The sequence below is a fragment of the Strix uralensis genome, chromosome 3, assembly GCF_047716275.1.
Source record: "Strix uralensis isolate ZFMK-TIS-50842 chromosome 3, bStrUra1, whole genome shotgun sequence".
NCBI classification, from domain to species: Eukaryota; Metazoa; Chordata; class Aves; order Strigiformes; family Strigidae; genus Strix; species Strix uralensis.
Window position 1 is genome coordinate 117,037,649 of NC_133974.1, and position 26,483 is coordinate 117,064,131.

At 39.7% G+C, this 26,483-nt stretch overlaps 1 protein-coding gene across 1 annotated transcript in view; it reads right to left on the minus strand.

Moving 5' to 3' along the window:
* The window catches only part of CFAP61 (cilia and flagella associated protein 61), a 119,631-nt gene that overhangs the window by 34,427 nt on the left and 58,721 nt on the right, over window positions 1-26,483 (minus strand). The window contains exons 18-21 of the mRNA XM_074864088.1: window positions 15,011-15,109; window positions 10,783-10,951; window positions 8,611-8,785; window positions 1,198-1,490 (exon numbers count right to left, since the gene is read on the minus strand). Of these exons, the coding sequence (XP_074720189.1) occupies window positions 1,198-1,490; window positions 8,611-8,785; window positions 10,783-10,951; window positions 15,011-15,109 (736 nt within the window). The remainder of the gene's footprint in view (window positions 1-1,197; window positions 1,491-8,610; window positions 8,786-10,782; window positions 10,952-15,010; window positions 15,110-26,483) is intronic.

Here is a 26,483-nt window from a genome sequence, read left to right on the forward strand (position 1 = left end):
AGACTTTCGAGAGGGAAGAACCACGGCTGGAGGAAGGATGAGCACAGGGCAGGGGGCACAAAAGGGCAAGAGAAACAAAGCACAAGGAAATGGGGGTCTTGAAGGAACGGCACAGGCAAGGTGGTGGGGAAAGAGGGGGGCTGATGGGGAGGTGGTGAATGGATATTAAGTTGCAAGAACAAGAACCACATAGAGATCTCTGTGGAAGAAGGATGAAAATAGAGGGATTTCAGGGAAAAGGAGAGACATTGAAGAACTGCGTATGAGGAGAGAATGGGAGGAATGTCACTACTGATACAGGGACCAAAGTCAGGAGACTGCTAGCAGGTAAAAATGTTATGTGAGGTCTTCGCCTCCATCAGCAATGGCTTAACTATCCATGTGTTCAAAAGAAGACGGTTGGGAAAACCCAATGACTTTGAGTTTTCCAGTGCAGAGGAGCTGGCAGGGACCACTGACTCCTGGGGAGCTCTCCGGGGGAGGCACACAGCTCTTCCTTTCCAGAATTACACAAATGCTGCACAAAGAAACGTGCACACAGCAGGGTGTGTTGAGAGGCTTCCTATGGATGCACGTGTTGAAGCAACTCTATCAGAGGCGCTCACTCACCTGGATTAGCCCAATAAAGAAAACCAGAACTATTCTGTCCATTAGGAAAGGCTAAAACCTGTCCCAAATCATACAGTGGGACCATACCTGTGACTGCATATAATTTACTTAGATAAGATATTGAAACTGCAAATGAACAAAAATAGTCGTTAATGTATAGGCAGAAAAATCTGTTTAAAATGTATTTTAATTAAGTTACATAGTAGGCCTCTCTAACCTAACATTTTTGGCTTCTACTAGGACTTAATCAAATGCACATAACTATAGACAGGAGTCACTGTACGCATTTAAATAATAAAAGGATTTCTAGAATTATTTAGAAAATGAATTTAAAGTATTTGTCATTCAGCAGCGAACAACTATTTGGGAGTCAGGTGACTTAAATACATTTTAATCCAAATCAGTCAGGGCATTAACAATGGTTTTATTTGGATTTTTAAAAAAACCAGTTCTTTAGACTAACAAGTGAATGTTCAATCTTCTAGAGACAATGAGAAAATAGATAAACCAACGAGGGACTATCTGAATTTGATGGTCTTTGTCTTAAAAAAACAGACTGAAGGAAATACAATGAAAGCATATACTTACTGAACACTGCAATTTAAATGGTTTTGTATTAGTAGTGAAAGCAGCACATGTGATAAGGTCTGGGTCGTCGCCTTCGTTCCACTGTGCCAGGATACTGTCATAATAAACAGACACGCCAGCCTTTGACAGTGCCTCCTGAACAGCACTTTCGATTTTGCTGTTGTTAAGGCAAGTAACATTTGAGCTGAGTGGAGGCTGTACGAGATGTATGCGAGAACCATTAATTCCAAGAGATAAGAGGGTTTCTACCGTGGTGTAAATGTCAATTGTATTCCCATAGACAATGATGTTCCCTAAGGGAAAAAAAAGGGGGAAAAATTTCTAAGATGTACAATGAAAACCTTATTAGTATAACTCAGATGATAATAACACGAAATTGCTCTCTTTGACCCTCTTATTTCTCTGATGCTATGAAGCAAACAATGTTACCTAGCAACAGTAGCTAAGATAATTTAGTGAAGAATCTGTACAAAACATCCCACAAAGTAGGCAAGTACTTAACATAGAAGTATGACATTCATTCTGCCCCCATAATTTGAAATTATTTGATTGAAAATCCTCTCAGGGAAAAAAAACCTCACATTTTTATTTTGTTCTCCCCTCCCTCCTCAATTTTTTTTATTCAAAGGACTTACTGGGGCAGGGGGGATAGGAGAAAATTAAACACATCATGCAGAAAAAAACCCCACAAACTATGGAAAGACCAAGTTATAGAAAACAAGCCATTGTGCAATATGGGAGGTCACCAGTGCTGCCGCTTCCTTCCGCAAAAGCCTAATCTCCAGACAATGGAGCTGCCCCTGCAGCCGTACCCCTGTGCCGGCTGCTTCCTATCCACCGCTCGTCTCACCGAACTGCCCCGCCGAGGGGCACAGCCGGCCGAGGCACTAACAGGGAGCGGCTGCCAGCTCTGCACTGCTCTTTGAAGACAGCTGCCTCCCTCCAGTGCACATCGGAGAACGCCCAAAACCTAAATCCCTCAAGTATGTGCTCTGAACCAGGCAGCCTCCATCCCTGCACGCTGCCTAGAAATCAGAGACAGACATTTCTGATCAGCTGGTATGAAAACACCTTGTGGATATTGCGGCTCCTTCTGCAGTGCGTTGTCACTAGAGGAGAAACTGCTATTTAAACTAGCTCCATCTTTCCACTTACTGAGTGAAGGGAGCTCCAATTCACAGCTCCCACCTTCCAAGGAAATGCCCTTAAAAACAAAGCTGCAAGCAACATGGTAGGATCATGCAAATTCTCTTACTGAACCAGTGCCACTTCAAACTGCATAGTTGAAGCTGAGAGTGAATACGTGAGGATGGGAGGGAAGCAGGTTCTCTGTGAGCATAATGTGACTCTCCAGCCTAATGGCTAAAGCCGTCATGGCAAAGAGGGAGGCAGAACTGGGATGCATCAGAGCATCTGTGTGTTTTATTTAAGTATGGTGTAACACAAAGCACATAAACGTTCCTCTGAGCAGGGACTGAAGCGCGCTCCTCTCCTGCCTGTTCCCTCTGTCTCCCTGCTCAGAATAGGAACCATTTTTCTGCTCCATAATCCACTAAACCTTCAAGTAATCCATGCAAAATGGCACAGCTCTTGTAGGACAGACTAGGACCTCCTTTCCCAGGGGCTAAGGACCTGTTGCTACAAGGGCCATAGCCAGGCTCCTGCTTGAGCAAAGGCAGGTTGAGCCCAGGCTTGCAGGCTCCTCCATGCATGCAGCAGTAAGCACACACACAACCCCAGCTCTGCACCTGTGCTGTGTTCCACCGCCACAGCTGCCAGCTCAAGCTGCAAGGCCAAGGCAGATGGAGGAACACCCAGCCTGTGGATTTTGATAGACCTTCAGTACGACATCAGCTCCTACACCTTAAGTCCGATGGGTGTTTCAGTGCACCAAGAATCTGATCGGTCAGCACAAGGACACATCAAATGCACATTCCCAGTGCATTCAATGTTCCATACCTGGGCAGCACTGTTGGTCAGCAGGTGCGTTTATTGCTTTCTAGGAAACCCCTGGCAGAAATAGGAAACAACTGAGCCATACCTACACAAGGTAACACGTAAACAGCCTTGCAAGAGAGGACATTACACACTTCAGCATGGAGCTGGGAGAAAAGAAATTGCAGAAAAGGTAACAGCCCCAAGTGTCGCTTTTCCAGGTAATGTGTGTAAACAAGAAGAAACCCAGTGCACAAATCCCAGGCCATAACAGGTTTGCCCAGTCTCAGACTGAAGCTGAGGGACAACACAGAGGATATCGGGGCTCATATAAGAAGAGTGATGATATGACAGAAGTTTCTCTACGAGCTCTATGAAAAACACTTGTAGCCTGGTATTGAAGGAAAAGCATAGGGTGGAATGTACGAAGGAAAAATCAGTGTTGAAACATAATGAGGTGTTTCAGGAATGGCCTTTAATTGACATAAACAGCAACTGGCACTGGCTCCTCACAGATACAGAGCAGTAACTGCAATCAGAATTTGAACAGACAGTGGACTTTCCTACATAACTGGCATGATCTTGACTTTTGGCAGCATTTTTCCTACATGGCACTGCAGTAAGCAGCAATGAGCAGATAAGAGAGTGCCTCATGCAACTAACTTGCACGTTTATCTCAGCATTGGCATTTATGTCTCACTACAAGTGACAGCATCCCCTACAACCCAAATTTTATTATTTCATAGGCTAAACTAATTTCACTGGGACCATATTTTACTGCATGAGACACAGAGCAATACTAAACAGAGCATTCAAAGGCCTAGCTCCCAAGAATATTAATGATAAAAATTGTTAACAGATGTTCTATTATTCCCCTTTGACTACAGGATTATTTTATTTGTCCATATCAGTTTGGCTACTTGTAGATGCCAAATAAACGTATCTCTTCATAACTGCCAGACAAAAGAATTGCCCCGTGATTATACATGCTCAGAAATGATGGAAAGCGTATTTTTACTGTTCACATCAATGACCAGAGGGACAGAACAATTTTACCTGCAAATGTATTCTTCTGAAATCATAAGAAGAAAGAGATCTTAGTACTTTCATAAATCTAATATAGAATATGTATAATGTGGGATAATGGGAATTCTGTCCAATGTGTACATTGCTAAGCTGACTTTCCAAGCCAGAAGAACCTTTCCGTTGTTCGTGCCTGCCAGGATGCCTATCTGCAGGCACTACTGTCCTCATGAGAGGACCGAAAAAGAAGGAAGACATAAGACTGACCTATTTTTTTCACTGCTGCAGCAGGGTGTAATGCAAGAAACAAACAAGCAGCACTAGTGAAATACAAACTCTGATATATTCACTTTTAGTAATCTAATGTGCTAATAGTGCAAGGCTGCGGTACATGGATGCTGACAGCATCACATTACATTTTCAATTAGCAAGGGGTGAAAAACATAAACAGCTGAAGAGGATGCAGTGGCTGGGAAAGGGAAATGAGAAGTGCTTACCAAAGGCATAGCCTAGCAAAGTTTTATTCTGCCTCTAAGGCAAGCACGTCTGGGCAACTGAGAGAGACTCATCATTTGGCAGAACCAGACTCTTTGGAGGGAAGTTCAGTTATTGCATTATATGTTGGCATTTTTATATATACAAGATCATAGTCAAGCCCTGGATTTCTCAAGGAAAATTAAAATTCTGTTTTATATAGTAATATTAAATACGACTACATTAGATCAAGGAAAGTAATGCTCCTTTACTGACCTCTTATAAATTAACAATTTACGGTTTCTGCTTATTACAATATTAGTGGCTTTTTAGATTACAGTGCTAGTAGTCTAGGAACTACAGATATTCATTATGGACTGAAATTATGTTCACTGGACAGATAGCAGTTCCTCAGGATGCTTTTATTATTTAACTACATGAAAATGTATCTATCTGTGAGTAAACATAATAATCTTCCACAGAAAAAAGCAGTCATAAATAAAGACTGTTAGAGTAGTTTTATCATTTATTACTAGAATGTCAGTGTTCTGCGGCAGAGCAGGCTCATTCATTTTCCACAAGTGGAAGCACAAGATTTCAGTGACCCTAGCATGACCTGAATCTTTCTAGCTTGCAAAAGCTAAAGGAGAAAGCCAGTATTAGCTAAAGCATCAGTGGCTCCAGTTGGTGATTCATGCACTGGAATTTTAATGCGATAGTATTCCTATAAACATGCTTTTAATAAGGCAGTAAACTATGTTTAGGTAAAGAGAAAAAATAATTGCTCCATTTTGGGCCATTAAAGCAGTTTTGTTCCTTACTTTACTCCCATCCTACTTTTTATTTTCATGGAAAGTGCAGAGCTAATAGGAGATGAATTTCAATTAGTCACAATTACACTTATAATAGGTTACATGCATTAGGCGGCTGGGTTTCATCAGAGAAGCCACAGCAGCAGCCCTTGGGGCTGGTGCTCGCCCTGCTCCCGGGCCCTCAGCAGCAGAAGGCCCTTCTGGAGCCGCTGGCACAACCGGTCGGGGGCAAAGGCCTGCAGCCCCGGCCTGGGGAACCCCACTGCAGCCGGCCGAGGAGCTAGCAGTGGCAGATGTGGCTCACTGCTTCTCCCACGGGCTCCTCGAGCAACACCCACTGCTGAGTGCCGGCCAGCTTCTCCTGAGGTGAGGAGGAGCCCAGGGAGGAAGGCTATTGCACTGCTGCTTCCACCGTGGTGTGCGCACAACGCCTCCTGCCAGCACGGGCTACCAGGCTGATCCTGCTCTACTTATGGCCCACAGAAAAGCATCCAGAATGAAGTGGTACCCAGTGCTCACAGAGGGAGGAAAAGCAATTATAAAAACCCTACCTTAACTCTTAATTAAAAGCTGCTCTCAAAATCAGTGCCACCAAAATAAGGTTTCATCCAATTAGGCTAATAAAGACTCACATTGTGAAGCTCAGTGATTAACGCTTCCCTTTAAAAAACCTCCAGAACTACAGGTGGTCTTGAAGGCACATTCGCCCTCCCTCATCCGGGGCTTTTCTCCCCCAGCCGAGTAGCTCCCTGCACTCGCCCCACTGGGAGCTGCTCCCTGCCCAAGCCCCTGGGCTGGCTATGTGGGGCGCCCAGGGACTCATCCAGCGGTGAGCCAGGAGAATGGAGCTCAGCACAGCACACTCCAGACTAGTTTTGATAAACGTAGGAAATGGCTGCATAAGAGGAGCACAAATAGAAGGAAGCTGTGTGGAGAAAAGACCCAGCATAAGCTGAGAAGAATTGTTACTGTATCTGAAGTGAGAGGATGAAACGTCCATTTCTGTGCAGCTACAATAACCAGTATATATAGTTTTACTAGCCACTTCATTTTCTTTAAACATAAGCAAATCCTATTTTTTAACATTTTAAATTCTAACATTTTTAAACCAGGTTAGCAGGAATTAGACAAACAATACTTTACAGTTTTGATGAGATGAAATATATGAGGTGTAATAGTAATATTTTTGAATGCAAAACTAAGATCTGGAGAATTTCAGAGATTAAAAGTAAACACAAACATAAAACTTTGGTCATACTGGTAGAGCAGTAGCATGGCCTGCAGAGAGCTGACAGACATCCAAATCAATTGCTGAACTCCACAGGAGCCTTGCCTCTGCACCTCCATGAGCCTGTCGCCTATTGGATTGTCTCCAGGATAGGCTAGGGGCTGAAAAGTGGACTCATTTTCAGAAAGAGCAGGGATCTTGGACACAGTTATGATCAAGTCTGAAAGAACAGCATTCGTAAGAAATATAGCCGGGGAAAAAAGCAGGGTAAGGAAGAACAGAAACAGAGATAGATGGAGAAAGACTTCTCCAGCTGGGCACTCTTCACAGAGTAGTTTTATCATTTATTACTAGAATGTCAGTGTTTTGCAGCAGAGCATGGAGTGGGAAGAGCAACAGAAAGGAAAGGGAGCCAGAGGCAGGGTGGGGAGAAAGGGGCATCATGTCTCCCACAGATCGTGTCTCCAAAAAGTCCCTCCAGACCAGCCCCATTGGCAGTTGTGGATTTAGCTTATAACTGAAGACAGGATAGTGCCTAATTAAGACATCTAGCTTTACACCACGAAGTCAGCAGCAATAATGAAATTATGATTAATATAATATTAATTTAGTATTAATAACAAAGGTGCATTCACCCCTGAGCAGATGAGGTGTTGTAAGTCTGCGGGTCACCTTAAGAGCAATCCTCCTGGGCACTTTGCATCCCCACCAGTGGCTAGCTCTGGGGCAGCATTTCTGTGTAGGTGTACTGGGGCACATTCCAGGACTGGGTATGCACAGATTTAAGTGAAAGACTAGCAGTAGCAAAACCAGGGAAAACTAACAACTTCATCTGTTTATGCAAATGCAGCTGTGCATATCAGCTGGACATCAGGTAAAATTGTGCGGGCAAGGGCTGGTATCAGCTGGGAAACAGGCAGAGGGGGACTGCTGAAGAGGCTCTATTTACATGCCTGAGGCCAGGAAGTTGTTTGAGGAAAATGTGAGTGGAAACATTATCATGTTTATTGTGTCCTGTCCTGATCACAGCAAGACTTGGAAGATGATAAAGAAACATCCAGCGTCTTGAGAACTTCCCTAAAGGTCTGCCAAGCAGGACACGAACCTGGTAGACCACACCAAGTAACTACCAATTTTCATTATGTTGTCTACAAACGAGCCAGGTAAACTACATCTTTAGGAAACTCCTGTTGTTGCACTCCGTTGACAGGAACTTTCCACAGACAGATTTCCTGCTCTGAACTCTGTCCTAACTCAGATCTGGCACACAGAACTGACATTACATGAATTCATTTACTGCTTGGTCTCTTTTTCTGTAGTTGAAAGTTTAACTTGGAAGGCTGGATGATTCCAGATATTTCAGTAGCATATGCATTCAGTGAATGAACTAATGAATACATGAAAAATGCACACATGAACAGGCTGAGGAAATACAGGCATAGTGGACATCTGCATAAATGTGTGATTTTAAGGGTCAAAAAGAAAATACTTGGAGCCCACAGTTCTATGTGAAAATCTGTAACTGATATAACCAAATACAAAGATGACAGATACTGAAAAAATGCACTTCCTAACTTAGACCTGTTTTCTTTGTGTTATGCCTCAAATCTAGATATTATTCTATACAACAAAAAACCACATCCACTAATTAAATTATTATTTAATTGGCTAATTAATGACTCCAGCCAGATTTGCATTTGGGACTCATTTTGTTTTATATAATAATTATAGACAATTAATCTATCTCAAGCCTTTCTTTCCTAGCTAAATATGCTGGGTATCAAAAATGACAACAAATTGTAAATTAATCTGGAAAACAAAGCACAGCAGATGAAAGACTTTGTTAGAATTAATCAGGCACCAATTATACCATGGAATTAAGGAAACAATAAGCCTAGAAAACATTTCCGTAAATATGCATGTATTAACAAAAACCCCTACCTTCCGAGTTGACAGCATTTTCCTTCAGCCAGTGCACGGCCTTTAAGCAGTCCTGATCGTCGTTGAGAGTGAAATGATTGGAAGGGACTTTCCCTGTGTATCTTTGTGGCCACTTACTTATGATTTCTCTATTAGTTGGGAGTTTACTGATATCTGCTCCAGTGGGAGACAGGACCTGGAAGAAATAAATAAATGAGTGAATGAATATATTGCATATATCTTGGAGAACCCTTAAGAAAGATTTTAAAAAACAACAACACCAGCCATTTGACTACCTAAGGGTTGCTATCCTTGCACATCCTAACTCTTCTTAACATTCAGCAGTAGCAAATACATCAGTGGCCACAGAGAAAACAGGCTCACGTTAGTCTGAGTACACACACACACACACGTACACACACGTGTGTATGTATTCCATGTTTTCTATGGGATATGGGTGACCAGCTTAAACAGCAGTGCCAGAACAAGTGAATAAAAACACAGGCAAAATGCAAATGAAAGGCACCTCACAGCAAACAGCAGAAATGCATAAATACACAGTTGAAGGATCTCTGCAGTTATTTGAATAACATATACCTTTAAATGACACTTGAAAATTCTTTGTGCAGCAAGACTGCCTCCACCTTTTGTCAGTAAAAATCAACTTTCTAAAATAAGAGATTTTGTCCCAGAGAAAGGGACCAAAACTTGCTTGATGGTTAAAATGACAGGATTCAGTAAAGAGTTAACTGTACAGCGCTACCTTGCAGTAACAAATTCAATCTGAATTATACAGAGCAAAAAAAGTGAATCTCATCTATGACTTTTACAGCAGCAGTGATTAATATCCTGAACAATGTTCTCACTGCCAATTGGGTCAACTGAAATACTATTCGGTCGTATAAAAAACAGGCATGACATCAAAAGATCTTACCCAACAAGTAAATCCTCTTAATCATAATGAATAGTGTTTTACTAGGCATTAATTTGACTGCTTACCAAATAAAGGACAACTTATAAAAAGGATGGACTACAGAAACCAGATGATAAAAATAAATTCTTCCTATTTTTTGTAGAACTTAAAAGTGAGAATAGATGACCTTAGGTTTCCTTCCTGAAGGCAGATAAAACCCAAGTTTTCTCTTGCTTTCTTAATCTTTCTTTCTCTTCCAGTGTAGTTACTTCCCATAACTTATTTTGCAAGTCAGAGTTACCTCCAAAATTCTTTTTCTAGGAGCACTTAAAGTTATTGAGACCATACTTCAACTCTGTTTCATCCCTGCCGAACTGTGAACATGGATTGTTGTTTAAAGTGTGGCTCTACTCTGAAAAGTGATTACAGAAAAACGGGGTCCTTCTTGCTCCGCAAATCTGCTGCACACATGCAGTCCAGATTTCACTAAGGGGCTGAACACGCTCCACATTCATGCTTGTGACTTATGGTCAAAAGCACTGTAAAAACCTGTAGACACATGCTCAGCTTGATCTCCTGATTTTAAAAGCGAAATCCCTTGTTTGTGATTCCTATACAAAACAAATCAGTAAGGCAGAATCACTGCAGGCCGTGGGGCTATACAAACGATGACCATTTGGTGTACATAACTGGAAGGCCACGTGATGATACACAAGAAAGAAGAAACCCTGCCTGGGATGTCCAAGTCAGAGCTGAGCCTGTACAGCTGGAGATGAGCTTGATTCCACATTTCACATGTAACTGAGGGTCTGCTTCAATCTCACTAGAAACTGAACTGTGTGCTACAATAACACACAGCACCACGTAAATGCCTAGGCACGGTCATCATATGAGATGAGTAATTAATTTGATAAGGAATTCTCTCCGTTGCCAAAACTAGGTCAACTGGTGTTAGACCAGCTGGAGTTAACCCTCCTGTGGCAGGGGCCACATGTCAATTGGGCCTATTCTTCAGGAGGTCTAATGGTCATGGTGGCAAAAACACTGGCAGCTTTGCTTAATATCTGATACTGAGCAGTGACACTGCTGGTAAAAAATTCTGTAAAATCTCTCATCTCCTCCAAATTCTATAGTTGCACTGACTCAGCACAACCTGCTGCAAACTTTCTGGTTATACACTTGCTAAGGGCTACTCTACTGCTTTGTAGCAATCACAGAAACAGTATTCACTGTAAAAACTGAATATATTATTATGTGTTTCACTCTGCACACAACCTTACCTGGTATTTCTGTCCCGTACAGAGAACAAGGTAGTCATATGGTACTTTTTTCTCCTTGGAAACAACTACGTATTTGGCAGCACGATTTATGCCAGTCATTTTACCAACCACAACGTTAACCCAGGAACAAAGTGACATCTGTGCATAATCTTCATCATTAAAACAGTGGCTGTGAAGAAAGAATATCTGTAAGTGACATTTCGGCAGCTGACAGCAGGCATTAATTAGACATCTGGTGAGTTAGCCGCAGTCCCCTAGCGGTTCAGGCCTGTCCTCTCGCTGGGAGTTTACAGCAGTCTATAGGAAAAGATTAGTCATTATGAAATACTCTGTTACAAATTGACAACTTTCTGCTAAAACCAAACAATCCCTCCCAGCATTGGGCCATACAACCACATAATTTAAAAACAAAGTCAGAAATACATGCTTTGCTCTGCTTTTTCTTTGCAGGCTGATGCAAGGAGACTTTCACACTTGCAAAGAAAATATTTTAAAGCCTAATTCTTTCTCCTATACAAGACTCTCTTATTAAGTTTTTTTCCACTTTTGCTTCATTTGGCATTCAGCTTCACCAGTAGTGGCTATGGTGAGAGACAAACGCAATGAAGGCACCACTGGCATTTTAACATCTGTGTTCCAAAGTATTAGTCTGAAAAGTTTAAAAATAAATAAAAAGCTAGGAAAACGATTGTCAGAGCTAGAAGTAAAAGGCAGAGATCTCACATTTTCTCTTGGTGACCCCTTTCCAAATGAACTTTTCCAAAACACAAGAATGAAAAAATTCTGAAAACATACTAAACTGGCCCCCTACCCCCAAATTTGCAACTGAATTCCTCTACAAGATGAACTGAATATTAACAGGAATAAAGGAGAAATTATCACATAGGCTATCCAAAAGAAAACAAAATCAGCAGGTAAATGAGAGACACAAACAGTGTGGATGTGAAAAATATGAATCTTCACTAATTTGTAACTGAACAATTTTTTATTAATGAAAATGAGGAAGCAACTTTTATAATTCCAAAGCAATTGCCTTCAGTGCTAGGTAACAAACAGTATAAAGGTTTGTCTGTTTTAAGAAGCAGAACCTTGTTCCATATAGTAGTTCTGGTTTCCAGTGCTTTTTGTCCCTGAACGTCTTACGGACTAAGTGTTGTCCAAATGAGGTACCTTGATAGAAATCTGATTTTCAGGGTGTGTATGATGCGCGCATTCTGAACACCACGTTCTAGCAGTGTTAATTCAGTATTGGTACCGAAAGACTAAGGAACCTAAAATCACATGTCAATTTTGAAAATCTCAGGCAAGGTTTACTTTTGCAGCTCTTAAATTTCAGCGGTGTTACAGCCTGTTTTCAGTGTAAAGTACCCTATATATCCCTATGTATGTTGGAACTATCAAAGATCTGGAAGCTGCTATTCAAAAAGCCAATTTTGACGCAAAATCCAAATGGAACAAAACCTCTTTTAATGCCACAGTAATGAAAATTAAAATTATTTCCAAAGGTCTTTTATGACTCAGAGTATGCCCCCACCCTGTCCAGCTAAGCAAGTACCAGAATACTTACTTACTTATTGCATTTGTACTACCCTCTCTGCTTAATAGACTTCTGGAAAGAAAGATTCCTGAAAATAAAATACTTCAACACAGATGTACAATAGACACATCATTATAAAATGCATGCAGGACCAGAGAGATAACATTTTCAATGAGGTCCGTTATGACTCCTGAACACCACTGAGTCTTGTAATAGGCCATTATGAAAATACACAGTATGTTGGGGGCCATTCTGCAAATCCATCTAGACTCAACTTCAATACCTTCCTGATACTGAAAACTTAAAGCAGGCATAATTCTGTTAAATTAGGGTCTTTCAGTAGAATTGAAGATTAATGCTAATCCCAAACCCATTCATAGCTTTGTACAGGGATGAATCTGCAAGATCTAGTGAAAAAGAATGCAACAGGTTTTAAAGAAGCAAAAAAGATGAATGGCTGGTGTTATACTGATGTCTGGTTTATGAGATCAGAGTGACATGGCAAGAAGATGGAACTTGCGTATCTTGTGGGAAAGGAAGTTGAGTCTCACCCCTGCTAGTACTTCACACCTATGAGGCAAGATTGGAATGGCCAATAAAGAAATCCTGGGTTTCACTCAGTCTGTGATCTGAAGTCACTGCAGAAAAAATATTCCATCTACCAAATAAAGCTCAAGGCCCCTCAGAGGCTCAAGAACTTTACTTTCTATTGATAACGAGTGATGAAAAATATTCCATTTTCTTCCACAGGACTAAATGTAATGTGATTACATAGAAGGGGACGCAGCTCATGTTCAAGCATTTGATGCCTTTATATTATACCAGTGACTAGCAGAGAACACCAGAGAGAGACTCAGCACTAACAGCTGTTATTTTGCCACAAATACCAGATTATACATTCTAAAACAGAGCTGATTGCTACACATTAATTGTTGTTACCGAGTTCCCAAAATTGTCATACAGGACACCACAGAAACAAATAAAGTCGCTTTCATGACCTGAAGAATTTTAGGACTGAATGACCAGCCTTTCTGAGGTGCTCTGCATGCTCTGCACTCACAAATACCAGAGGCAAACAAGTAAGGGAAGAAAACCACTGACAATTCTAAACTGTAATCATGCAGAAATCTATAAATAAAATGGACATCAAGGACAGGTGAGGGTTTTCAAAAGCACCTTTATAATTGAGGTGCACAGCTCCCAGGAGACTGACACTCCAAAATCACAGGGATGCTTTCAAAAATCATACCCTGCAGAGTTCAATTTTCACTCTTAATCTGCTTTCAAATTTTAACAGCTAATTCTGGTGAGGCAGCTATGAACTGCAACTTTCCATTGGGAAGGATGTGGTGTTATTACAACTCTTTTTTACAGTATACTTAGGAAAAAGAGTACATGCATTTATGTGAGCATATAATCCATTTACTAGAGTTGTACTTAAACACACCCCCTTCTACAATAAAAAATTAATTCAGGTAACTATTTATAAAAAATTCCTTGACAGGGCAAAATTCCAAATGAGATAAGGTGGTTTTAAACAGGTACACCTCACACCATTTTCATGTCTTTGTAGAGATTTCATTTTTAAGGTTCAGCAAGTTGAGTTGTTTTGTCATTTAAAGAGCTGGCCCTTCAGTGCATTGCCGCTTACTGAATAAAAGATCTGGTAAAAAACAATGTGCATGTTCCAAAGAGTCACACGCCAAATCTAAACAAATTATACTAAGTTCATACCCCAGCTATTCAAAATAACAGATTCATTTTAATTCTATGTTTCTTAATGTCCAGAACAATCATGTTCTGGTCTACAGTGAGGATTCCTAGTCACCATTCCAAAATAAAAAATAAAACCATCAAAACAAATACACTAAATTTAAGTGAGAATTACGTACTGTGAATTTTAATGAGGTACGATTTTATCCTACTAAATGGAAGATATTCTACTTATCAGCAAACAAGAAAACTCGTGAACTGTTTGACCACTCACTGGACATGAGCGTATCTATCTTTCACAATCTTCCCTTCAGCTGTTTTGCACCAGACCCACGGCTCTGCCAGCCCAGGGGAGGTATGTGTAAGGGACAGCACTCTGTCTGGGACTGGAGATAGACCTCCACAGCCCAGTGACTGGCATATAAAAGTTCACAAGCAGCAGAACTGATGCAGCACAGTTCCTCCAAATTTATCAACAGCAATAATCCTAAACTTTCCCTGTATATTCAGCAAAATCCCCACTATCATCAGTGGGGTCTGCATCTCACCACGTGGCTGCTATAAGTAGATCACTGGTCACGTTGCTAATATTAATTCTTATACATTCTTTGTTCAGCATTATTTGAAACAGAACCCATGGAAGTTAAAAACTAAATAATATTTAAAAAGCAAGCATACATCTTCTGTCATTTTTCTTTAACCTGGAGATCTAAACATTCTAAAAATTCTTGGAAAGCAGAGCCAGTGTCCTGGTATAATACAATGGACTGCTGTCCTGAAGTTACTGCTTTTGCAGTAGTTCCCTAGTAATAATCACATTCAACTCATTTCACAGGTGAATGCACGGTGTATAGACAGATTGGATTATTCTGAGGCTGTCTATGTATCTATCTAAAATTTAAGACAAGTTCACAAAGAATTACAAAGTGTTATGTTTTCCTTTGAAGCTATAGAAGTGTTTAGACATTAAAATCAAACCTGTTAATTAAAAATCTTCTATGTTTGGAGCCCAGTAAGTCTTTTCCTGGAAGGCCATGAACTGAAATCAAGATCAGATTGTTGAACTTCAGATGCGGACTGTGGAAAGAAAAACAAAATGCCACAGTTCAACCAGCGTTGAAGTTTGCTGAGACTCCATTTGGTACAAGCATAATGCAAGTGCATTTCAACATGTGGTTTATACCCAGTGCTTACACCTTAGCTTCCCAGTCCTTCATTGTGACTTTCAAGCTGCACCATCCAGCACAACATTGTCTCAATCCTGACAGATATTTAGACTCTATCACATAACTAACAAGCTCTGTTCCTAAGATGTTATGGCCGGATTTACCTTCCATGACTACAAAAGGTATGGTAAGATTTGTGCAAAGACCTCTGCTGTTCATAGCTCACCTTCTATAAGCTGCAGGAAAGGAAAAAAGAATTCCTGACAACTGGTAATTTGTCTGCTTCCTGCAACAGGTCTACTGAAATTAGGAGGGCATATCAAAGGAACAGCATAGATTTTAATTCCATATTCAGGAGGAAATAGAAAGTAATTCCTTTACGCAGGCCAGGTACAAAGTGTTTTGTTATTTTGCTAAAATGCATGTGCTTTTGGATACAAAAAGAAGAATATTTTCCACCATAGTTTCATTAACACCAGAGTGTGGGGGGAAGAAGACTGACAGTATGTTGAACTAAATGTGATCTGACATTTAAAAACAAATAAATATTATGAGTGATTAAGCCTTCTAATCTTCAAGGCTTTCTGTAAGTTAAGTATGGATTGATGCAAATGGTACAAAGGAATCAATGTTTTTTATCAACCAATGTTAATTTGTTATTCATACATTTAAAAAATATATTCAAACAAAGTTAAAGGTCATACTTAAACCAAGGAATTTCAAGGTTATGGCTGTCCCTCTCAAAATGCATATTAATAGTTTAATTCTGGATTATGGATTATCTATGGTAAATCTCCATGCATACTCAGGCTGAGTGCAATGTAATAAATAACCTTAATGTAACAGAGTGCATATATTTATACAGATTATGGGCCTGATTCTCATTTAAATTAAGGTCACTCTGTAGAGGTGGGTGTAAATAGAACTTGCTCTTCATTTATGGCCACATTATGCTGGCTGAGTGATACAAAGTGGTCTTCATGTAAATGAGAGTTAGCCCGATACATTAAGCTGAATTTAAAGTGTGCAGAATGCCATCTGCACTCACGGAGCACTCCTAGTGGGGTGCAAATGTGAACAATTACAACAACTTTACACACCTAAATAGTACGACTCCTTGGCATTTAGGTTACATGTAAGTATGAGGAAAATTACTACAACAGTACATAGACATCCTAGACATTCTTCTATCCTGCCTGCCCTCATAGCATAGTTTCTTTTCAGCTCGGAGCTGGAATCGTCTCTGTCCATGCTCTGCATGGCCTCTTGCCAATAGGTCTCCAAATCCAGGCGCTACAATAACATTAAGTTACATGAACAATATTTAGGATGAAAATGTTGCAAGTAAGTATCGGAAAAATGGCAGAAGGTCTTAAGCAACATTAATATGCCTCTTGTGCATGACTGCACTATGATGCACTTTATTGATCTGGTCACATACTACTTTCTTCTGCAGATGCTCTACCTCTATTTAGTCCACAGGCAGTCATCCAGTATTTCCACAGTCATATGGTATTTGTTCAGTTCTTCCCCATTGAGTGTGAGGCTTCAATTCAGACCTTTCACTCAGTACGATTTACTAACTAATGGTTTACTTCTACCTCAGCGCTCCCATGGCATTCCCACATGCCCCAAACATTAATTCATGTTTCCCATTCATTAATCTTGTAGGCATCAAAATGTTGATTAGCATCTCCTTAGAACACTGTGATGAAATGAGACATATCTTTGATTCCCATTTTACATTGAGAAAAATCAAGGCACAAAGAAAATTGGATTAAAGCTATCAAAAAGGCATGCTGATGTTGGAGGCAGAACTGAAGAGACCCAGAAGCTGGTAGCTGGCACTGCCCCGTGTCAGAGTGTGGGCACACTGCCCTCCCGGGTCCAAGTAGCCACGGAGCTCCCTGCACAACTTCATGTAAATAATGGTCACATTTTCAAACAGAGAGGTAAAATTCTTCTTCAGATAAGAATCAAAATTTGTTAAATATTTAAGCACAGGCTGGCATTTCTGAAAATTATCAGAATCTTTAAATAAGTAAAATAACCTAGTATCTTGTATTACAAAAGCTTGATTTCAGAACTGCAGCTGGCCTGCCTAACTCTAGGATTTTAAATATATATACAGGCACTTAAATACAAGCCTGAAAACTACAGGCAAACCGTTCGTGCTTTGCCACGGTTACTGTCAGGTGCTGGCACACACTTACAGGGAGATAACAGCTTTGAGTGTTTTGACCAGTGACTGTTATGCACGTTACCACGCTCTGTATCATTCTCCCCTTTCCTCTACACAGCATTATTTCTTCTAGGCTAACAAAAGGATGGTTTATTTATTATGCCTTTTGATTTCTTACTGCTGCCTAAAAGCTCTTAATAATTGAAAAACAACAAAGGCTCTGTGGAACAGGTAGTACATGTTAGGAGAGCGAATGTCTTACATGCTTCTAATATATATAACAATGCCTAAAATGAAGTAGGGTAAAAGCAGAGGTTCCCATTTGGTGAAAAAGTCTTCAAGTTAAGAGCCTGAACCAATGCAACATTAAACAAGTGCACCTGCATTTTAGAAGCAAATAATTCCAGCAGGGATTCATGTTGCTGTGGATACAAAGGGAAGAACAGCTCAAAGATACTGGTAAAGCAGGGAGGGATTAGAGTATCTAGGGAAATAAGTAAAAGGTATTGGGTTTCATTGCACAGTTCAAGAGGACTGCTACAAAAAAAAGTCTAAACACTCTTGTCCTCAAAATAAAATAGGATTGCAAATTTACTGTGAGCATAATCAAAGAAACAAACAAAGTTTTAGTACATATTTATATACATCTTAGCATTTGTGAATCTGTTAAAATATTTCTTGCTAGTCTTTCTGGATTTTTTTCGCTGATGTCTTGCTACCTTTTTTTTTTTTCTTATGTGCACGGTATAATGATGGAGGCTTAGATGCTGGAAACTGCCTGATCAAATGATTTAATTAATTGCTTTCATTAAACCCCTCATTATCACAAATAATAAGTCAACAAAAAATAAAATGCAGTGAAGTAGTCTACACGAACCTAAACATTTCAATTTGAACCAAAGCATCATGCTTTTTTTTTCCCAGTCACTTCTAAAAACTAAAACCAAAAAGGGTGACAGAAGATAATGCTTTATCTGGCTATCAAAACTGGTAACTATGTGCACTGTTCTCCTGTACACATAATCTTTAATATCTGGAATTATAACCCACCCAAAAGTAAAGTCCTAATTACAGTGTATCCTCAACTTTGCTGCAGCAGAGCACTTGTAAAAATGGCAGCTCTAGATCATTCTAACATTGGTAACAAACAGTCTGTTTTCAGCACTAGATGCTGAAAACTTAGATGTGATAAATTCTTGCATGAATGAAACTCTGAAATCAGAGAAATTTCTGTCCTGCAACAAAAAAAGGAACCTTAAGATTTGTGTGGGGAGGAAGGAGCCCAGAATGAGAGACAATGATCAAAGAGAGTCCCAGCAGGCAATAACCCGGTCTTCAAGGCACAGAAACTCAAAGTGTCCAGGTATAAGTTTCACTGTAAAAGGCAGATATAGACAGTAGTTCTCCTTTTCTCAAATAATATAACAATTTATCCAGAGTAGGACTTTGGTTTTGGGTTTTTTTAAGGAAGGATCGGCAACCCAAACATTTCAAGAACAAAGGAATTGGGATGCAACTTGTGGAATAGCCTTCTCCAAAAGAAAAAGATTTTCTAACAAGTTTTCCAGCTCTGCACAAAACTACAAAAAGAAATGCTCAGCTTGACAAAGGGTGCTAATATTAATAACATCAAAAACCCCACTCATTCATATTTTCACTGAAGGATAAATAGGTTACTTAGCACTATAGACTTTCTTTGAGTAATTTTTACAAGTAATGTGTTTTCATATTGCCACTATACTAAATTGCTTCTGTTTGCTTGGACAAAGCCCATTGCTTTTGCTGGCAGAGCTGTAAAAGCCTTTACCATTCTCTGCACTTCCTCCCACTCTCTGGACAGCTATATTTGACTCAGACAAGTAAGAACACAAAATCAAGTATGAAGATATGGGAAAACATAGCAAAACCATTTCCCTATATGATGCCACATGATGTCATTCTAGCAGCATGAAGGCTCTGCAACTGATCCTACAGCACTTGGTTATTAAGCTTTTAGTAAGAGAGTCAGTAACAGAAGCAGCAGAAAGGGTTTATTGTTTGTATCAACAATTACCAAAAGCGTCTGTTCTCAAGAACCTTATGTAAGTGCATCAATTACAGACCTCAGAACAGGATTTCAGCTTAACTGCTGACCAACAGATGTCCATCTAGAAGTTATCCCTCTTTAATTACAAGTAAACAAAGATAAGCCAGTTCTCCATTGGATCAACCTTAGGAAAAAGTGTTAAGATTGTGAATGAATTTGCGCAATGAAAGAAGGGATAACAATAAAGTCTTTACTGGGACATTTTTCAATGTAAGGGTCAAGAAAGGGGTTTTCCACATATTCATTTGTTCTATAAACTGCACCCTTGATGACTCTTCCTCCCAAGACCAGAGATAGATGTATCATGAACACCACCAACTGAAATAAAAAGATAAGTGAATCTAATTGTCAGCAGCTCACATTCAATTTGACTGCCACTTTCAACACCAGGAGATAGATAAGTCAGTTGCTTATTTCAGTGGGAGAATTCACATCTTTTTTCTTCCCAGAACAGGACTATTTCCATTCCAAGACAGGCCACAACACTGGTGAAATTCACCATCCTTTTTAATTTCAGAAAACACTCTTCCAAATTGTTCAGAAGAGATTAAAAGGGAAATGTTGGTTCTGATCTTAATTTTTAAAAAATTCAAGATGTAATTTCTTTAAAAACAAAAGAGCCTCTATTTCAAAATGACACCTCAGCAAAATTTTTAATCATGTCCCGATTACTTCCTCCTAATATCAAAACACCATTCTCCCTTCAAAAACAGATTCTGAGGGAACAGTGCATTTTATTAAAGTACTGTTTTTCCAGAAACTTCCCACCAGGTTTACTGGTGATTAATTTTATCAGACATTGTATTCCAAAGAAGAGCAGCCTATAAGCCCAGGCCATGAAAGCCACCACTGCCACCACTTTTAACATCTTAGCAAGAATCCATTAAAAAGCTAAGTAATATTTGCTTTGACCTTTGACTAACACCCTTCAAAGATGCTGCGCGTGTTTCTCTCTCCCCAGCTGGCAGCTCTTCCTCACTGGGTCTCTCTCCAAACTTTGAACTCAACGGTTTGATTTTACACAGGATTTGGAGGCACCTCCTTGGTGTTGAAGTCTAGTGCCCACTATCACAAGACCAAAAAAAGCCCCACAAACTTTCCATAAACTTTACAAGCACCATTTTGAAGAGAACTACATTTTTTGCCCCCACTATGCCTACTGGAAGATATTCTCTTTTCCACAGTGATAATTCTCTCTCACTTCCGGCCCATATTTATTTGGTGACAATTTATATCTACTTGAACTGTATAAGGACATCAATCACGAACTTAAATAGTTGGGGTTTTTTTCATGTTTAAGATAGGCTTATTCTTGCAAAGTGGAATTGTCACTTTACCTCCTTTTGTTCAACAAGTATTTTCTGCTTCCTTCTTTGCTCTCACTAAAACCTGTGACCCCTCTCTGACCCTACCTCATGTGGTGTCCCTCCCCTGTACCGGTCAACCCTTCTTCAACATCGTGTCTCAAAAGCTGTTCCTCTCCAGTTAAATTCTGATTCCCCTGCTAGGGTAGATCAATTAGTCCTCTCACTGCTTTTTTTTCCCTTTCAGTAGGTAGTCCTAGATTCCCTTTCATCTTGTAATTTTAATATTTGTGTCTCTCTTGTCCTCTGTGCTGACCCTTTTCCTAGACAATATAATTAAAAAACATTAGCAACTCTGACTCTGCTGCATTTCAATTCTTTTATTAATTTCTCCTTTTTTAGGTAGCTTTACATCACCTCACTATCTTGATTTCTCCCCGAATGTTACTAAACATGTCTTTTTCCAGCTTCTTCTTTCAAACTCCCATCCATATCGTAACTCATTTTTCTGAAACAAGTCAGACACCCTTCTGTCACTGTCACTGCTTTTATCCCTTCTAAACACCTCTCATTTCCCAATAACTGTTTTTGCTTTCCTCACCTACGTCAACTCAGCTTTCCCTATTTGTTTTTGCACGATTCATCTCTAGTGATTGTGGCGCTTCGCTGTAATTCAGTTGAGCCTTTTTTCCTTTGTTAGAATCTTTTCCACACTTTGCTTCTCAACCCATATTGCCCTTTGCAATTTTACCACAAAGCTCTTCTCCCTCCCTTCACCACCTCTCGTTAAGCTTCCTTCTCAGAAGTCTCTGACTCTGCATCTTGCCAGTACTTGCAAGGTGTACACCAAGCTTTGAACCTGTGTATCAATTAACACATGTAACATGGAAACACAGCACTTAAGAGCAAACTTCTAACACAACTTAAACGAAGTCCTAAGTACTTGGTTATTTACTTGCTAAGTACTTGCCTATTTACTCCTTTAGAATATCACTTCAGGCTCAAATGTGAACTGCCTTAACATTCTGAACTGAGAAACACTACAAGCACAAACTGAATTTTTGTAGCAAATTGCAAGCCAAATAACGACTCATCTGACAACCCAGCTACAGACTTCTTGGGAGGTTCTTTCAAAAACTACAGTACTCACTCAAGAGCTGTGCTATTTCCAGGATCTAGCTTATTAAAATCAGCATGGCAAAGTCCTTACAGCATGAATTATGTGACAGAACAGGAAAACAGTCTAAAGAGCTCTTTCCTTGGCCCATACAAAATACACAGCTGAATCAGAGACATCCATATACTTACATGGGAACATCCATAGCTACAAAGTTTACAGGATTAGCCCTATCATCCCAAATGTAAGTTGCTTTTGAATTTGACCAAATTAAAGTACCATCCAACCACTGCTTTAGTGAGAACATTTCCTTACTAAAATTTCAATTTCCATTCCATAAATGTTTCAGCATTTCATCCTGTTCAAAACAGGGCAATTATTCTTCCAGACAGAAAATGAGGGATATCTGATGATGGCCTTGGTAGTTACAGTCTCTAGCTGTTTAAATCTAATCACCTGGCAGATTCAAAAATCACAGTTGAGAGACATCAACACCATTTTCCACAAATAAAGATACCATAAATTGGGCAGTAAAACTAGAGTGTGGTTGAAATTTTGCTGTTTTGTCTGTTCCTGTGTGAATGTTTCAGTGAATAACATACAGTGCAAATTCCAGCTTGTTAATAGGACATTTTTAATATTATTGGTCAATCACCCATGTTAAAACTAAGGTTTGGGTTTGGTTTTATTTTTTTTTTTACGGCTATGTACTTACCAGACCCCAATTTTCCGTATTATTGCAGAGGAGATTCATATTTTGACTCTGATGTTGCTTGGTGCAGATTTGGCAATGCTGCCTTCACAGAAATGAAAAAGTAGGCACCCTAGAAAAGCCCATGAATGTCAAAAGAATGTCAAAATTAATTCGAAGGGCTTGAGATTTGTACCAACATTTTCATCCTAGCTTATGGCCAAGGACCATACATTCTACTCCTGTCAGCAAGAGCACGCAGGAAGGGAAGATACTCATAAAAGTTGCATGTTCTGAGGTACCACCCCAGTGCCATGTCCTCTTGACAGGAAGCTGGCAGCCCAGGAAGGACAGGCACATGGCTGGTGGAGGAGTCAGCTGGGCCAAAATTCCTGATCTCAAACATCTGCATGTAGCAGCTGCGGATCCGGGCCTCGCAGCACCTCCAGCCCTGGCAGCCTGATGAGCACAGCTGCCTCACTGATATTGCCTCTCTTAACGTAAAACAGCTTTGAGAGGTGCAGCACCACAACACCATGGAATGCCCATCTCTTCACCAGGGCAACATGATGCTTCTCCAACAGCTCCGTCCCAAATGGCACATGCCCTGCAGCTCATATGAAACTGAAATTATGCCTGATTAACGCAGAGATGCTACTGACCACCACGCTCCTAGGGAAACAAACCACACAACGTGAGGTGTTACAATTCACACCGCAGCGTGTTGCGGTAACATGGGTAGTAGTGGAAGCAATCGAGCTACAGCACTGCGGAGCTCCATCTAACCTAACCACCCTGCATTAGGAGTTTGGGGAATCTAAATAACACAGCATGTAGTAAACATTTGCCATCTCATTACTATATCTGACATACTCCCGACTCTCATTTCAATGTAAACTGCATTCAGACTTGTCTCCTTCCTGGGATCTGGAGGACAATCACAGTAATCCAGAAAATGAATCTTAACATTTCAGCTCATCAAGCATTCAGTAAAAACAAGCAAGTACCTTCAAATAGTGATCTTCATTTGTCACAACCCTCCCTCTGACTGTTAGAGAACATACATAGATACACATGAACAGGAATCAAATCTACACTAATCACTAGAGGGAAGGATCACAACCAGCCAACTAATTTTTTCTCCACTGTAGTAGTCCGAACAGTCTTCTGCGCTTCAAAACCAACCCACAGACAGTTTATAGACTGCTTTGGAGAAGTCAGTAGTTACACCTCCACAACAGCTCTGGGAAACAAACTTCAAACAAAGAAAATAAGTATGAACAGCAGAGAAAGTACATCTCCACCACTTTAGCAGAGAACTGGAAAACCTAAATGCAGTGTTTGCACTTGGAATGCTTCTTTATTTGCTTTGAACTGCATTGATCAGCTACCAGATGCTTTGGGTAGTCAGGTTACCAAGCTCCGTGCAGAGCTACTGAAACAGCCGTGCTAATCCCATACTTAGTCATCAGAAGAGGTATGATAAATACAAAATATAATTCTATAAAAATTCTTGTGACTCATTTCAATTGTGAAACAGGCCTTTTATGAGAAAACTACTATTTCCAAGATCAGTTTTAACATGCAACAAGAAGTTATGGATATTCTTATATAAACAGTAACAGAAGAAAATCTAGAAATACTTACAAATTTAAACTGTGAAAGAATAGCTTGGGCTCATACAAATGCATATATTTAAAGGGCAAGTACTTAAAGTTGAAATAATCGTATTTAAAACTAAAAACTGTCTCTAAAGCAAGAATATAGCTATAAAATAACCACATAACAATGCTAATTGAGTATCATTTTTTGGCAGAGGCATGTCAAATGGCTGTTAGGAAGGCTGATCTTGACCCATATCCTCTCCCCTAGTTTATGTCTGGTATCAGTCACTGACAGTGCTCATTGTGATCCTGACTGCGCAACAAGGCGAGATATGACCTATCTTATTTATCTCTGTCACAACTTGATCTCTATTCACCAGAAATGATGGAAGGCAACAATGTCTGAAGGATGCAGGCCTGGTGACACTGAACACATGGTCGACTACAACATTGTTCTGGATTTGCCTTGGTATGAAAAAAAGGCAGTCAAAAGGAAGCACATGTATATCAATTCATGTGGCAAAGACAGATAGTATAAAACAATGAAGATCACTAAACCATTCATTACATGTTAGCTCTGTGATCAGCAAGTAAGCACTAACTATTTAATTAGTCAACTAATTAGTGACAGGCAACATGGAAGGCTTCAGATGTTCTCAGACAAATGCAAAGATAAAAAGCCTAATTAAACAGCAAGCATTATGCTAACTATTGCCAAACAGGACAGATGTGCAGGATATTGTATAATACTGTGCTGCCAGATAACGGCAGTTGTAGCTGTTCTGTCAGAAACCGTGTTTTAAAAATCCCTACCATTTCTAAGCTAATCTTAGATAGCTTTAACTCACAGAGGGAGAAACTGTCCTGCAGACAAAAACTCACAGATTTCCTGTGTTAGATTCTAATTCTACTTTAAGAAAAAAGTTCAGGGTTTTGACAAAAATATACTTTAATCCATTTGGGTTTTAAATGAGGTAATTATTTTAATGCACCCACATGGAAAGGGAAATATATTTCACATTTTCATACAAAATATTGTGATCTTAGCCACCATTCATTTATTGCTATTTTGTGTAGCACATTATGTATATTTCCAACGTCCTCAGAGAATAAGTCATTGTTTACACCAGAGGTTGGATTAAGAAGGTTTTCAAAATCATGGATTAAAAAGGGTTTTCCCTATAATCAGAAGACAATAACGCTTTCCACAGCTATATGCAAAGAGGTGGATAAAAAGCTAATTGGTTCACTACACTGGAACCAATGACAAGATACTGCTGTGAGCAAGCTTTTTGCGTTCTTGCAGCCAAACTTCAATCACCTGCTGTCAGGGCATACTAGTTAGCATGCTGTTCCATGAATCATCCACCAGAATAAACTGAAAATGCTATTTTTTTTTTTTAAATTTTATGTTCTTCTGGCCTACTGCTGCTACAATGACCATAATTCTTAAATTATCAAGGAAAACAAGAAGAAACAAAAAAAAACCCCTGCCCTCCTGGTAAACTAGTATTTAGCAATGAGGTTATTTTCTAAAGCATCTCAGTTCTTGGGAATAGGAAAAGATTTAAATGCTGGGCTATAGCTTACATGAATCAGGATATACATTTAGGGGAACACTGCTTTAACTGAGGACTATGCAACTCAGTATCCCCAGTTCTAGCTGTTGACAGGTTTTTAAATAATTTAACTGCAGTTGATATTTATCCTGCTGAACCTCACCTCCAAGAACTGGTATTTATGGAACTCTGAACTGAACTCATTACTCCTTTTCTCACATTCATAGGTACTGATATTGTGTATTCATGAAAACAGATTTTACAATTGCAAGTCATTTTCAGACACAATTTTCATTGAATATTTGCAGGTTGAATATTTAATACAGCTTTTTCATTTCGAAATTTAGTATACACATACTTGATCTCAGTGGGGATAACAAAAAGGGTAACTTTTTAAAAACTTCCTTTAGTCTTACATTAGACTCCTTTTTAGAGTCTTAATTCATGATAATTTGCCAATGCTAGTGGCTCACAGTACTGCAAGTGTAAGTGGGGGCATGTGCATATTTACCAGAATGTCTGATAAAACTCTTTTCCTTGTGAATTTTTTTTTTTCTCCAAGGCCAAGTCACTCAAGGGAAACTAAAATTAAATAAAACGCATTTTAGCTTAACCTCTTTTGGGATTTTCTTTGACTTGATTCACTCCAATGCTGAAAGGACTTTCTCCCCACATCCTACAACAAAGGGGAGGCAGGAGCGCCAGTCAGCACTAACGGTTTGGAGGGCAGAGAACAATAGAG